At 51.2% G+C, this 14628-nt stretch overlaps 1 protein-coding gene across 2 annotated transcripts in view; it reads right to left on the bottom strand.

The window, feature by feature from the left end:
- SAP30BP (SAP30 binding protein) overlaps positions 1–14628 on the bottom strand; it is a 34023-nt gene that overhangs the window by 11597 nt on the left and 7798 nt on the right. For both annotated transcript variants that reach the window (XM_059996371.1, XM_059996372.1), the window contains one exon: positions 1757–1799. In XM_059996371.1, coding sequence (XP_059852354.1) covers positions 1757–1799 — 43 coding nt within the window. The remainder of the gene's footprint in view (positions 1–1756; positions 1800–14628) is intronic.

Here is a 14628-nt window from a genome sequence, read left to right as displayed (position 1 = left end):
AAACATTTTTCGTTGTCATATCTGGCAGGACGAGGGGGTTGCGATTGGCACCTAGTGGGCAGAGACCAGGGATGCTGCTAAAACACAGTACAGTGCACAGGCCAGGCCCCCACTGCAAAGAATTATCCAGCCCGAAATGTCAATCGTGCCAAGGCCAACAAATCCTGATTTATAAGAAATCCTAAAAAAGACAAAACTACAGTGAAGAAAGTAGATCACTGCTTGCCTGAGGCTGAGGGAGGAAATGTCTGCAAGGGGAGGGGTACGGGGGAACACTTTGGAGTCATGGAAATGCTCTACGTCACGACTGTGGTGGGAGTTAACACTAAAAGCTGACGAATCTTACTCTATGCAAGTTACACCTCAACAAAGCTATTTTCAAAAAGTGACAAGGAGAGGAAAAGTGAAAGCTTGTTGTGGAAGAAGTCGGGGCTGAGATGGCTGGTGCCCACACACATTCCACCGCTCGCCAAGCGCCGCCTGCAAGAGTGGAGGGCGCTGCCTTGTTGGGCTCCTGGGCCGGCGCCCCTGACCCCACGCTCCACCCCCAGCGTCCTGGTGGTGAACAGCAGGGACTGGAGGCGAGAGGAGGCCGAGGCTCCAGTCCATCACCCACTTGGAGAAGGCCACGGGCTGCCTGGTGAGGCTGTGCTCTGTTCTCTCTGCCCGTGAAGCCAACTGGGCCACCCCTACAGCGCCATTTTCCAAGAGCAAACTCTAAGGTTTTAGGAAAATTTGGGTTTTTATAGGGTAGGAAAGACTCATACCCCACTCATCAGAAAACTCGGAGATAAAGGCAGGATCCCACAGAGCACTTGGGCTGCTCAGTGTGGTCACGCTGCTACCCAATCCTTCCTCAGAAGACAAATATAATGAACAATTTTCAGGTCTTTCAGTCCGGAAAACCAGAATGGGTCCCTATCTCCCATCACCGGTGAAGGGATCCTATCCGGAGAAAGGTCAGGTTGGAGGGGCTGCAGGAAGCAGCATTTCCAGGCGGAGTCCAGGGCTTCCCAGGGCAGAGTAAGCACGTCTCAAAGGCTCCGTCTGGAAGCAGAGGAGCGGGCTCTGCAGGCCGCCTGAGAAGCAGGAACCTGCTTTGTGAAGACAAGTGGAGCAGGTGGAGAGAGGCGGGTACAGTCGCCACAGAGAGGGAGGGCCAATGCCCTCGCCGTGAGGCCGGGCCAGGCCCTGGGAGAGCCCCTCACAAAGTCTGCCGCCAAACTGAAGGGGCTGAGAGGCTTCCTAAAAGGATTAAGAGGCTGAGGTTAACACGGAACCTGGGATGACACGTGTGTCATTTTCCAGAAATGTAACTGCCCTGGCCAGTCCCACAAAGGGCCCCAGACCCCAGGGCTGTGAGGCATGTTCCCTCCTGGGGACAGAGCAGGGTGCCAGCAGAGGCCACATGTTTGCTCCTTGAGCCCGTGAATATGCCAGCAGAGGGGGATGTGGGGGGGCAAGGCCGGAGGACGGACGCAGGGCACAAGCGGAACGAGCTCCCAGCTGAAGGGGGCCCTGAATCCCTCTTGACAACGCTGGCAACTGACCAAAGCCCAGTGAAACGCACCGTGAATCTGACTGTCAAAGAAGAATTGTTCCCTGGGTGTCTCATCCAGACGTCTTCGAAAATGCCAAAGGCCCTGTGAGAGCAGCAGAGCAGCTGCCTTGGCCGAAGCAGAGAGAAGCCACCTGCGTGGCTGGAAGCCGGTTGGCTCTGCGTGAGGCTCCCCGCCCCCCGCACCAGGATACTCACCAACTAATTCCTGGGGATCTCGCTTTTCTACTTCTGGGTTATCCTGCAAAAGAAAAACAGAAACACAAGGAGTAAGCCCGGGCCTCCTGACCCACAGTCACTCTCCTCACTGACACCACTCAGGACTTTTAAGGAAGGAGAAAAGGTGAAAGCACCGTGAAGAGCCCCAAGAGTGAGCGGACACTTCGGGGAATCCTGGGACCCCTGAACCTCCGAATACCCCTTCTTCCTTTATCAGAGCAGCTGGGATGCTCCACACACCTGCTTCAGTCTCTCCTCCACGGCCTCCAGCAGTGACCGGTACCCCTAACGCTGAGGAGGGCAAACACCAGCCATGCGACAGCTGCCCGTCTGGATGGACCCTGCTCGCTGCTCTCCCCGGGCCCGGCCAGCCGCCCCAGAACACCAGCGCCTCCAGCTGGTGCCCAGGAAGCAAGAGGCGGCTACTTTACAACACGAGAATCGCAAGACCAAAACGCAAAAGACTGTCTGCTCCCAAGAGATTTTTCTTACTCTCAGTTTCAGCAAAAAAAGAGAGGCTTTATCATAAGGGGGTAGCTCGTGGAACCCGGGGGCAGGCAGGCAGCGAGACTTCAACAAGTCACGGCACTGGCCCCAGGAAGGCCCGGCTTGGAGGCAGCCTCGCTCTGGCTCTCGCTGGCCCACCTGTCAGCCCTCCTTACGCTGGCTCACGGTCCTACCAAAGAAAAGCTTTCACTGACCCTTCCTGCAAACCCCGGTCCCCAGCACCCACTCCCACACGTCCTTCAGTTCTGGCGGCGTGCAGAGCCCTAGGAGCAGATGTTTCTCATCGGACTGCTCTGGACTTGCTCTGGATTTCACCGCTCAGAGCAAATGCTTCATCTAAACCAAATCAGCCCGGAGAAGGCACCGTCCCAGCCGTGGTCACACACCCGGGCACCGTGGGCAGGAAGGCCTTTCCTTGCTTCTGCTGCCCCAAATGCAATGGCAGGAACGTACCTGTTTTCCCCATTTCTGGGGAAACTGAGCCCCTCAAACACAGTTAGGTCAGGGGTCTCAACTGCCATAACACGGTAATGATCACAGTGGCAGAAGCTGTGCTCATGAGATTGTTGGATCTCACGCCCCCCCCCACCCCCGCCTCTGGCTGGTGAGGGAGGAGATAAGACAGTAAAAACTCTGGACCCGATGGGCACGTGGAAACGGCCGTGGAGCTCTGTGCACTCCGCTGACACGAAGCAATGTTACACTGAGGTGACGTCTCAGAAGGGAAGGGGCAGGAAGACCACCCTCCCACCCCGGGCTCCACGCCAAGACCAGAGCAGCAGTTCTTAGCCCCCTTCTCCAAAAAGTCCCTTCTGGTTCTGGGACAGGCCAAAACCCCCTCATTCTTCGGCACACTGCAGTTATTCATTCGACCTGGATGGGCATAATGCCCAGGCCAGGTTGCTTAGCAAACGTCTCCTCCAGCCACCCGCCCCCGCCGATCAGGTGGGCAAAGCGGAGGTGCACCCGAGGGCTGCCGTGCCGAATTCAGGCTGGTTATCCATCAGCTGCTCTCCAGAGAGAGCCGCTCTCCACGGGTCCCACGACAGTCCCTCCGTAGCTGTGACTCTGGAGGAGCCAATGTTAACGAGCATGGAAGTAACAAAACGCTGGACGGTAAAAGTTCCTTAAATTTTCCCTCTAGGGGACAGCTTTCTGGGTGCTAATTGTGGGAAAGCATCAGTTGGGTACATCCTTCCTCCCCTCCTGGGCCATTTGGCTGGTCGTACAGGACTGACCCATTAATTCTTCAAAGGCCCCCTAGAGCTCTTTCCCAAAGCACTGCCCCAGCCCCTTTCGTGGCCAAAATGCAAAGCAGCGAGGAAAGAGGCAAGATATCCACGTGGGAATTCAGCACATCTGCTCCAGAGGCACAGGAAGTTAGTCGCCAAACAGCCAGCTTCTCTTCAAAGGGGAAAGTACTTGTTCACACCAGGGGCTCCTCAGTGAGATTAAAGGGTGTGAGGCTCCCTGGGGCTCTCCTGTGCCCCAGCGAAGGGAGGGGGAGGGGTAGGGAGAGGTGGGGATTCCTGCGTCTCTCAAGGCCCTGGCCTGGCTTAGCTGAGGTCTGTTTAGTCACGTCTCTGGGAGAAAAAGAAATGATGGGGCAGAGTCACAAACAGGAAGTTCTCTCCACTGCTTTCAGTCTTTTCTTTTCTGGCTCAGCTCCTCATTTCCCCCCAGGTTTATCTTTCTACGCACGCCACAAAACAAAAAAAAATTAACTGGGTAGTTGGTTTCAATCTGCCAACTAGTCTAGTCTCTGGTTTTCTGCCCTCACAGGGTGCACACACACACACAGACACACGGACAGAAGGCGGCGGGTAGTGCCCAGAGTGCACCCCAAGTCCCCTGGGGCTATGGCCTCTTATTCAATCCCAAACCCAGCACCCACAGAAAGAAGTCCCACCCCACCTTCCCAGCAGCGGAATCCAGCTCCACACTATCCCCAAGCAAAGTATCGACCAATGGACCATGGACCCAACCGCGAGAAGATTCTCCTGCCTTGAGAGACTCCCGAAAGCTAAACGTATAAATTAGCCTCCACAGACTGGACGCCATACAATTCTGCACAAAGGTCTCCTGGAAAGACTTTGGAATCTGTCGCTGTCCAGATCCCCCATTCGTGTCACGTGTACACGTGTGACTCCTAAGGCCCTGGAGAAACAAACAATGGGACTCTGTGACTCCTGGTGGCCACACCTCGTTACACTTTAGAATGGAATTCCTCCGCCCTCTGACGTGAACAAGCTGGCCGTGGGCCTGCTGAGCTCCTGGGCATGTGGTGTGGTACGGTACTTCCGGATCCTAAAGCAGCCTAACCCCCCACCCCCTGCCCTGACCCCGAGAAGAAGGGCTTGGCTCTGCCCCACACCAAAGGGCCTGAGCCACAGCATCACACGCTCTTGGAATGGAGTTGGGTGCAGGACTTGAAGTGATGCTGACGAAAGCCCAGCAACGAAGGAGCGTCGGGGTGTCCAGTGAGACCACTGAAGACAGGGGTCCAATACCCCAAAGATGCCTTTTAGAACCATTTATGCTCAACTGTCCATTGAAACAAGTTTCATCCAATGAAAGCAGCCTTGCGGGGAGGAGAGGGGGGTCCACATTCAAGACAAAGACCCAGAGAGACAGTCATGCCTCGGATACCAGGAATTCGGCACAAAAATGAACAATGCACCCCATGATAGTTATCTCGGAAGCCAGCCATGGTGTCAGAAAAAACAATGGATGAAGTATTTAAAAGGACAGAGCTAAGGAGATGGAAGGTTCACACCATTAAACTGCCAGTAGTTCAAGAAACTGGTTTTACAAAACCTGCTATAGAGAGAGTCTCAGTATATCCTTAAAGAGGCAGAAAGGGAGCAGCAAAGCGGATACAAGTAAAAAGGAACAAGAACCCACTCTTCCTATTCTTCCCCCAAAGCGGTGTTTCCGAAGGCACACAGGACACCTGTCCTGACTTGCGTGAATCCACCCTCCCTGGCCTCCAGGTGGATATTCAGTTCTTCAAAGAAATGAACTCAGCCTGGAGATCTATTTACCAGACGGCTGGATGTCTGCGTCAGCCGGGAGGCATGAAGCCCACAGCCCAGAGACCTGGCCAGACCTGGACGTGACAGCACACGCCCCTCAGACACAGCAGGCTGAGCGCTTTTCTTGCCTAGGAGAGCATCTCACGTAGCAGTTCCTAGGAGAAAATACCAGGTAAATCGTTTCTGCTCTCTAGTTCAAGTCCAATTAAGACACAAGGAAAAACAAAGCAAAACAAAATCCACATCTTCCTAAGAAGCCTAGTGAGAAGACGGGAAAGGGAGGGGAGGAAAGAGAGCTCTGAGGCTTCTTCAGACTGTCTGCACCCCTCCAACCTCCCTGGGCTTCATTTCAGTCCCACCGACCGGGGCACGAGTGGCTGCTGCGGGCTGGGGGTCGTCCCTGGAAGACTGTGGTCTGAACCCAACACCGTTGACTTCTTAATCAACTGTGCCTGAGATGTGGAAGAATCTAACGGCCATGGCAGGGGCCTTGTCCTCAGGAATTACAGAATCTGAAATGTGGTTCCCCCTGCAGAGAATATAAAAGTCCGGCCACCGGCAAAACTATGACTGGAGCAGAGGAAGGAAGGAAAAACAACATGGCTCCATGAAGCAGGACAAGCTGCCATGTGAGCTGGGAGGATTTACTCAGCAGAGGAGTAGCAGCTTCTAGTGGGGAGAATGGACGTTTATTTACAGCCAACAATGCTTCATCAACCCTTCCTGGAACCAGCCCCACCAAGTGCACTCAAAGGTCCGGGTCCAACTTGAGACAAAGCAACATAGCTTCTGGCAGCTGGATTCTGCCAAACCTCAATGTCGCCTTTCCTCCCCAGTTCTGGGAGCATTAGGCCCAGAGAAAGCACTCTGAACAGAGGGCAAAGGGTAGCCTCTCCCCGCTCCAGGGGAAAGAATGCTACAGGCTTATGTTTTCTGTTGGATGATGTAATCCTGCATCTTAAAACTAGGGGACAGCTGGGGAGGCAGATTAGCAAAACAAAGCCTCCCAAATCTTCTGTCCTCTCAGACCTGGGGCTGCCCCAGGAGTTATAACACCCTAATGACATCTCACTTCATGAGCAGGGTACCCACTTAAAAATGAACCCTCACTGTGGCCTGAGGCGCCGGGGGCTCCCTGCCGGCCATTTCAGCACTCTGCCCCCACCCGGATCCTGGCAAAGCTGCTCCCTGGATCACCCCCTCCCCACTCCTGCCTAGTAAGCCCCATTCAGACTTCAGACCTTGGTTCAAGGAAGCTTTCCTCCACCACACCCGCATCTGGCCAACGAGACATCTGCCCTATTCTGTGCTCTCACTGTCTTGTTTCCCACTGTGTTCCCAGCACCTGCAATAGTCAGTGCCCTGCCCACAACAGGTGTTCAAACACTGATGACAGACAGACACACAAACTTTCTCCCTCTCTCTCTCCTTTCTAATCGGTTAACTGCCCAGTGGTCAGTTTTTCTCCAGTCCAGTTTAGGGTTTCAAAGCCACCATCATCTGTAGTGCATTAACCCCCAGACTCCAAATCTTTTCAAGTCCACAGTTAATTTCAATGTGTGGAGTCGATATAAGAAAGGGAGGCCATTGTCGGGCTTCCCTGGTGGCGCAGTGGTTGAGAGTCCGCCTGCCGATGCAGGGGACACGGGTTCGTGCCCCGGTCCAGGAAGATCCCACATGCCATGGAGCGGCTGGGCCCGTGAGCCATGGCCACTGAGCCTGCGTGTCCGGAGCCTGTGCTCCGCAACAGGAGAGACCACAACAGTGAGAGGCCCACGTACCGCAAAAAAAAAAAAAGAAAAAGAAAAGGGGCTTCCCTGGTGGCGCAGTGGTTGGGAGTCCGCCTGCTGATGCAGGGGACACGGGTTCGTGTCCCGGTCCGGGAAGATCCCACATGCCACGGAGCGGCTGGGCCCGCGCATCCAGAGCCCGTGCTCCACAGCGGGAGAGGCCACAACAGTGAGAGGCCCGCATACCGCAAAAAAAAAAAAAAAAAAGAAAAGAAAAGAAAGGGAGGCCAGCGGAGGAGCTAAATAAAGGGGCTAGAGCTGCAATAAAGGTTGATATGGGACAAGCAGGAAGGTGTGCATGTAGAGGCACCAATGCTGAATTAAAAAAAAAACCCTTAAATCTACCTTGTTGCTCCTAATCTTAAGACAAAAAAAGAATTACCGTATAGTTCTTAAATAACTTATCAAGCATTTATTATGTACCAGGCAATCAATGGGCCAAATACTGGGCATGTGGAATGAACAAAATTCAGTCTAGGGGGATAATTTTAGGTATCACGCTAAGCACTTCAGTGAAAGGTCTCATCTAATTCTCACAACAGGCTCATGAAATCGTGGGCAGACAATCCTGCTGCTCCAGAAGCCACTGGTGCGCCTAGGAAGCCCTCCTGAAAGCTTCAAGCTGATGGTCAAACGAGGTTTTCGGAGGCACATGTGAGTCACTTCAGGTTGCCAAGAAAGCAGCAACTCTGGAACTTTTGTTGAGATACCTCCAAGCTCCAGAATAAAATTACTGTCGTTTGACAGACACGGTTGGGGGCGTGGATCGAGAGTGGCAGTAACCCAAGACTTAGTGGAAGTCACTGAACCCAGTGCCGCGTGGGGGACAGCCCACCCGTGGCACAAATGCCTGGTGTGGGTTCTTCTACCCACACACCCAGGAGAGCCCTGGAGAAAGCCCATCACCCGCACATTTCCTTCGGCTGTATCCTGTTGGTCAGGATTGGGCCACTGCCACGGCAGGCTGCCTGCCTGGGGATGGAAACACTCGACTTATCACAAAAATGGGCGGAAGTCGGTGGGGCCACTTTGGATGCAGTGGACTCGCCTTCACTCCCAGCTCACTGCCGGGAAGGCTCAGCTCCCCAAGCAGAAAGGTTTCTACAGGAAAAGCGTTAAACAGGCAGCTGCCAAGACAAGCTAAGCCAGCTCAGACTGAAGCAAAGGAGGGCAAGGGGAGAGGAACAGTCTCTCTCTGAAAATCCTGCCTCCAGCGATGCCCACAGGGCTCAGCATGGCGCTGATGCTCTGTCACGTGGAACCAACCAGAATTCACGTGAAGGCAAAGCTCTGGCTGGAGCCACTTCTGAAGGGGATACTTTATTATCTGACTACAGCAAGCGTAACCACAGAGTTGATTCAAGACCCCTGAAGACCCTGAGTTTCTTGAAAGCTGTAGCAGATGCTCAGAGAGGGCCATTCCATTTCTCTCTCTCCCGCCCAGGGTGTCAGGTGGGTCGTGCCTGGGCAGAGAGGTTACCTCACGTCAAGGATTTGAGTCAAGTCCTCAGTGGTGAGGCCAGGTTGCACTTTCTTCTTAAGGGTTTTCCACAAAAACAGTGTCTCTATGCTTTGAGTTGGAGAGCTTGGAGCCAGACAAGGACAAAGAAGACAGCTTTGTGAGGCTGAGGACAGCAAAGCCAAGTTTTTTTGACAGCGCCACCCAATTACGAAAGCATTATCTTGCCTGGGGGGTCAACTGCCAAGCTGCAATGTTAGATTAACATCGCGGCAAAAAGCAGTGAGATGCCAGAAAGCCAGGAGTGTGGACATGCACACTGGTCCTCACGTACATACTGGTAGGAAGAGGATTAACTATCTGCAGGGCCAGAGGGAACGCCAGAATCTTTAAGGCACTGCTTAGGGAAAATTTAGTTTTCAATTGTATCCCAATGTTAAGAATACAAACGAGTAAATTCCTGTCAAATCCAGAAATCACACAGTAACATCTCAAGGGACATGGATTGAAACACAGAACGAAGGTGAGAAGTGCTGGATCCCTAAAGACAGGCAGCTTGCCTTCTGCATCATAAATTTCAAAAAGATAAATCATCACTGGGGAAGGCCCCAGCCACGCCTTGGTTAGTAATCCGTGGCATGTAGTCCCGTAGGGAAGGAAGTCTGTCAGGGCTTGCACGGCTGATGCGCAGGCGGACCGGGCACGTAGCGGCTCCTTCTCGGAAGGAGAACCGCACAGAGGCGGGGGGGGGCTTCTGGGGCTTCAGTTAACTGGGAGCGAGTGCAGGTCAAGAAGGCCCTGATGGCAGCTGCGGTGCAGCCAAGAGTAGGGGTGAGAGGGAGAATAATGGTCCTTCTCGCTCTTTGCAGGAGACCACAACTTCCAGCAATCACAACATTTCTCCCAGCGGTGTTCAGCTACAGATATAGCCAGGCCTTCTTAGGGAGGTGTCAAGACAAAGGACCTACCTTGGGTTTCTTTCAATCTGGACAAGACAGCTACTTCCACAGCCCGCCCTGTCTCTGTCTTTCTGTCTGCTGCTCAGTTCAGATCACCACCCAGACAGACTTGTAGACCCCAGCCTGGGGTGGGTGGGTTCTCCCCAGCATGGAAATTCTATGTCACTCACTCTGCAAGGGCAACCCCCGCCTTGCTAAAGACCAGGCCTAAAGAAGGCCACGTGGCTATTCACTGCGGTGAGAGCAAGGAAATGCCAATGTTAAATAAGCCTGGGCATTTTCAACAGTTCAAAGGCCTAATTACAATAGCCAGAAGTTAAGAGTGGATGTGGCTCATCTGTTGCATATTGGCTGAGTGCAGCTTTTTCCATAAATTTCGCACACGCATATGCACTAAATTGAGTGGCTGTCTAGCAGTCACAGGCGAGATGTTCCACTGAATGTTCAGTTGTTCCCAGGGGCTTTCTGGGCTGTTGCCAGGATTCTGTAGCCTGTAATCTGGTTGGCTATCTCTTTGTAAATGTACATATAACTCAATCACAATAAATATATAGTACTTTCAAAATTCGAAAAAAAAAAAAATGAGTGGATGGCTCACAAGCCAGCAATGGTCAAGGGCCATTTCCTTCTCTGGTCCTAGGTGAGTCATGCTGTCATTTTTTTTTTCTTCGAATAAGTACTCAAAGGATCATGGGGTACGGAGGGTGCGGAACATGGGGGGCAGATAGGAAAATAAAACCAAGATGGAGGGACCAAGCATATATTCACACTCTAAACAGAACTCAGTAAAAGCTAACATACGTTATTCAAGTCTCATAATAACCCCATGAAGCAGATTTTATTATTTCCCTTTTACAGACGAGCAAACTGAAGCAAAATACAATGAAGCAGTTTCTTGCCCAATAAATAGCAACGTTGGAATTCAAGCTCCAGCCTGACTCCAAAGCCTAGAGATACCACTTCCCAACTTCTCACCTCCTCCCTTGAGACCAGGAGGCTGTGAATAGTCACAGTTTCTTCGAAGCCCTTGGTTCAACCACTGGGGAAGCCAACATTGAAGACCAAGGAGGTAAAAATTCCTCTCCAGGAATGACTCCATAGCAGATCACAGGCAAAGCAGGTGTTAAACCCTTGACTTAAGGGGAAGACGGCCAGATCTATTACCTTTTAACTGTACCGATCAGGGGAAAGAGCTCAAGAATCCATGGTGCCCCAGCGAGTAATGTCTGAGTTGACTTGAACGGAAGACAAGGTCCTGAGGACTTAATCATATACACAGTGGGTGCTGCCACCCCTGTCCTTAGCCTAGAGATTTCCTGGGGGCTTACAGAAAATATGCTACCAAAACCGAATCCTACGAAGCCAGCCTCCCTTACTGGGCGAACAATCCTGCAGACTTCCAATGAGAACTCAAATTTTAAAGAATGAGTTCTTTCTTTTGACTTGTGTAAAGAGCACGGCACACTTCCTGTCCATCAGGGAATCTCACTGGAAAGAAACTGCCTACATAACACTTTATTCAATAACAGTTACAAAAACATACATTTTGCTACTATAATGTGCCATTTTTGGATTTTATTTTAGCTAGCTGAATATATGAGAAGAACTAAGGGAAGTGATGTGAAGAAGTGTGTTGCTACTGACTGGTATTACTGCTAGAACAAAAGCTGGTGAATCTCAATCTTTTCTTCATCATTCCCCATTTGGAGGTATTTAGAAAATCAAACAAAAAATTTCCCTACAGCAGTTTTATTGAGATATAACCCACCACTTAATTTTCAAGTGTTATTTTTTTCATTTGTGTCATGCTATTATATAATTACCCAAACTATAGCAACAGTGAAGATGTTGATAATACAAATGAGAACAAAACTGGATACAAAATATATATGCTATTATACAGGTAAACCTAAAAAGACGGAAGAATGAAAATGGCTGCACTGTTAGGATCATGGAATTAGGTGATTTTTTTTCTTTTCTTAAATATTCAATCTTGCTTCTCTAACAGGCTGACAATAAAATAGGCACAATACAAAAACAACAAAACCCTGACAAGATAACCACTAGAAAAAGTGCTATATGACCCTTTCCATGTCAAAGACCTCTAAGAAAAAGTCCAAGTTTAAGCTCTAACAAGATAACCTTTGCTGTCCCATCCTGAAAAATAATTCTCCGTAGAACATTCCTCAAGTGAGGGTTCCCCAGAAGCTCACCAAGCAAAGGCACACAACGACCCATCTCCACTCGCTGGAAAGGGCCTTGGTTCCTCTGCTGCACCCCCCAACCTGCCCTCTGAAGTAGAACCCACGCTGCTTGTCTGTGAAAAGCTTAGCTTCTCCTCTTTTCCGATTCCAGAGTCCTGGAGGTATAGCAAACACACCCAAAGCCCAAAGAGGAAAACATTTTGCTCTGCATGGATCCTGCGGAAACTGGCAGCCTCTCCCCTTTCGCGGTGAATAAGAGAATGGCTGGCAGGCTCCCGAAAGTTCTTCCTAGAATCAGTTGTCAACAACAGACTCCTGTTGTTGAAACAAGCTCCTCGGGCTGTTTTCGGTCTCCAGATCTTTGATTCTGACATTTTAAAAGATCAATAATAGTGCTGGGTCGGGGCAGGGGGGTGGGGAAGGGCTGGAGAGGAGAGGAAGTTTGGGAATTACCGAGTCAGTTCTTCCCGAGGCAAATCCTTCATCTAAACTCTGAGTCAACTAACAACACATGCCGATGAAGACGCTCGACCTTCTTCAGGGAATTCAGGTGTGTACGTGCAGCCACCGAAGGCAGAGGCCCATTCACCGCGCTGAGCGAGGCCTTCACCAAGCCCCACCGCTCTGGGACTCTAAGACTATCTACCAGAGCAGTTCCCAAGCTGTCCATCAAGGCCCCCCAGGCCCCCCCACCCGACAAAATTAAAAATTTCAAGGGAAACAGCATTACTTGACATCTGTCAGATACCACACTAATTTATGTATTATTTTTTTCAAGTGGCTACTAAATTGTGAGGACACGGATGCTGACTACAGGCAGCAAATTACTTAATAAACAGAATTGTTAGGTCATTTCTTTGGGCCTGGGAGTTCTGTGAAAACTTCCTGTGATACCAAGGGTGCCGTGAACTGACAAACTGTAGCAACTTCTGACCTCCAGGATGAGGGCGTAGAATCAGACTGTGTTTGGGTGAGAAGGCTGAGTACTGCTCACAGCTGCATCTTAGGCTGAGAAAAACTTGTTCCTACACGTTCTCTCCTATCAATGCCACAATCACCTGGAACAGTGGGTATCATGGCCCGGACTTCAGCCGAGCTGAGCACAGTTTAAGTTATGTGCCTGTTGGCCACAGCTGGAGGGCAGCTGAGCCAGCGCTCAACCCAGGTCTTCTGACTCCAAACCCACTAGACCGGCTCTGAGTTGTGAACGCCACATTTCTGCACTACTTTTGGGCTCGAAGGATTTTTTTTAAATCTTTTCTTTGAGCTGGGGTTGTACACGCCTTTTAAAAAATGCTGGCACAATTTTTTCCCCACCCGATGTCACCTCTTTGACCCAGAGACACTTTTATTTTGACAGATGTTTGCTCCTTGGGCTGAGAGGATTCTTTCCCTGGGTCAAAGCCTGGACCACAGCGCCTCAGGGGGCCGGCCATCCCACCTCGCACCGGGAAGCCGGGCCTCCCAGTCAGCTTGGCAATGGGCTGCTCCAGCTTGCCCGTGCCAGTTCATCAGTGCCCATGTTTATTTGCAAAGGAAGAGTGTGTCAGGGACAGTGAGTGAGTGTAAATACCTTTATCCACGGAAACTGTGGGAGTGGGGAAAAAAATAAACAAGGGGAAAAGTTCCAGGGCAACTGAGGTAAAACAAGGACAAAGGAGAGTGGTGAAAAGGGAAGCTCACAGGCCAAGGGCAAACACATGGAGGAAACACTTGAGCCTTCGGTCCCCTGGCCCTGTGCTAAGGAGCTGGACAGACGACTGCCACTCCTAGTCCGACTTTTTCTAGGACAGCAGTGCCACCTTCTGCTGAGTAACTGAAACATCTGAGTCGGGCTGCTTACTGAAGAGATGAGACCAGAAAGTTGAAGTCAGAGAACAAGATATGGTGGAACAGAAATGCTGAAGCACTGTTTCCTGTGGGACACTCTGCCACGTCCTCCAGCTCCTTTTCCCTAGTTTAGGGCAAACTCAGCAACCTGAGGGCCCCATCCCTGCCACCCCGGGCTGATGGATCAGGACCAAAGGCTCCCTACAGAGGGGGTCTGGAGTTCTCATCTCTTCCTCCAATTCCCAAATATGGGACTTGGCACTCATAGGTAACCCCAAACATCAGAGTGATAAAAATAAGGGCAATTTCCAGTCTTTGTACTCTACATTTGTACTTCCTAAAGTCAACAGATGATACAGTTGGAGAATACTCAACTTTGCTTATCCACAATGCCAAGTCCTTTCCCAGAAACACCCTGGGGGTCTTAGTCCAACCCCACCCTCACATTTCTTTTAGGACATTCGTTCCTGAAAAGGCCAGAAACAGAGCGTTCACTACCTCCTGTGGCACCTCGACTCACTCCTGGCCAGAGACGAAGGGCAGCTCTTCATTATGCGAAGGCAAACATCTCCTCGTTGCTTTGAGTTCTGTGTGGGGCTGCCACCGCCCTTCCCTCACCAGACCTTCAAACAGCAGACAGAACTTCCCACTCCCAGCTCCTTAACTTTCCCCCACGTGACGTGGCTTTAAGTCTCCTCACCTCTGCTCTCCTTGGAGCACAGTCCGGTTTAAAATGCAGAATCCAATACCCCACAACAGACCCACTGACATGTACGACCAGCCTGGGAAGCGTGCTGAGGGGGCACTGGTCGTCGCAACTAACGCTACTGAATGCAGACGGGCCAGACACCAGTAAGCTAAGTATTCGTTACACATGCTCAGTGAATCGTCACAAAACAAACGAGGCAGATTTGATTATGCGGTCTCGGTATCCTCCAGACGCTCTACTGCCTCCAATACGGCTCAAGACCCCATAAGGCTAACAGCTCAATGGACAAGTACAGGGCAATGAAAGCAGCTATCAAATAGTTAATTAATATTACCAACCCAAGAGTTTTGTTTTTGAA

Source organism: Delphinus delphis, chromosome 19 (assembly GCF_949987515.2).
Source record: "Delphinus delphis chromosome 19, mDelDel1.2, whole genome shotgun sequence".
Classification (NCBI taxonomy): domain Eukaryota; kingdom Metazoa; phylum Chordata; class Mammalia; order Artiodactyla; family Delphinidae; genus Delphinus; species Delphinus delphis.
Note: the sequence above shows the minus strand (reverse complement) of the source record. Positions and strands in the feature narration are given on the sequence as shown.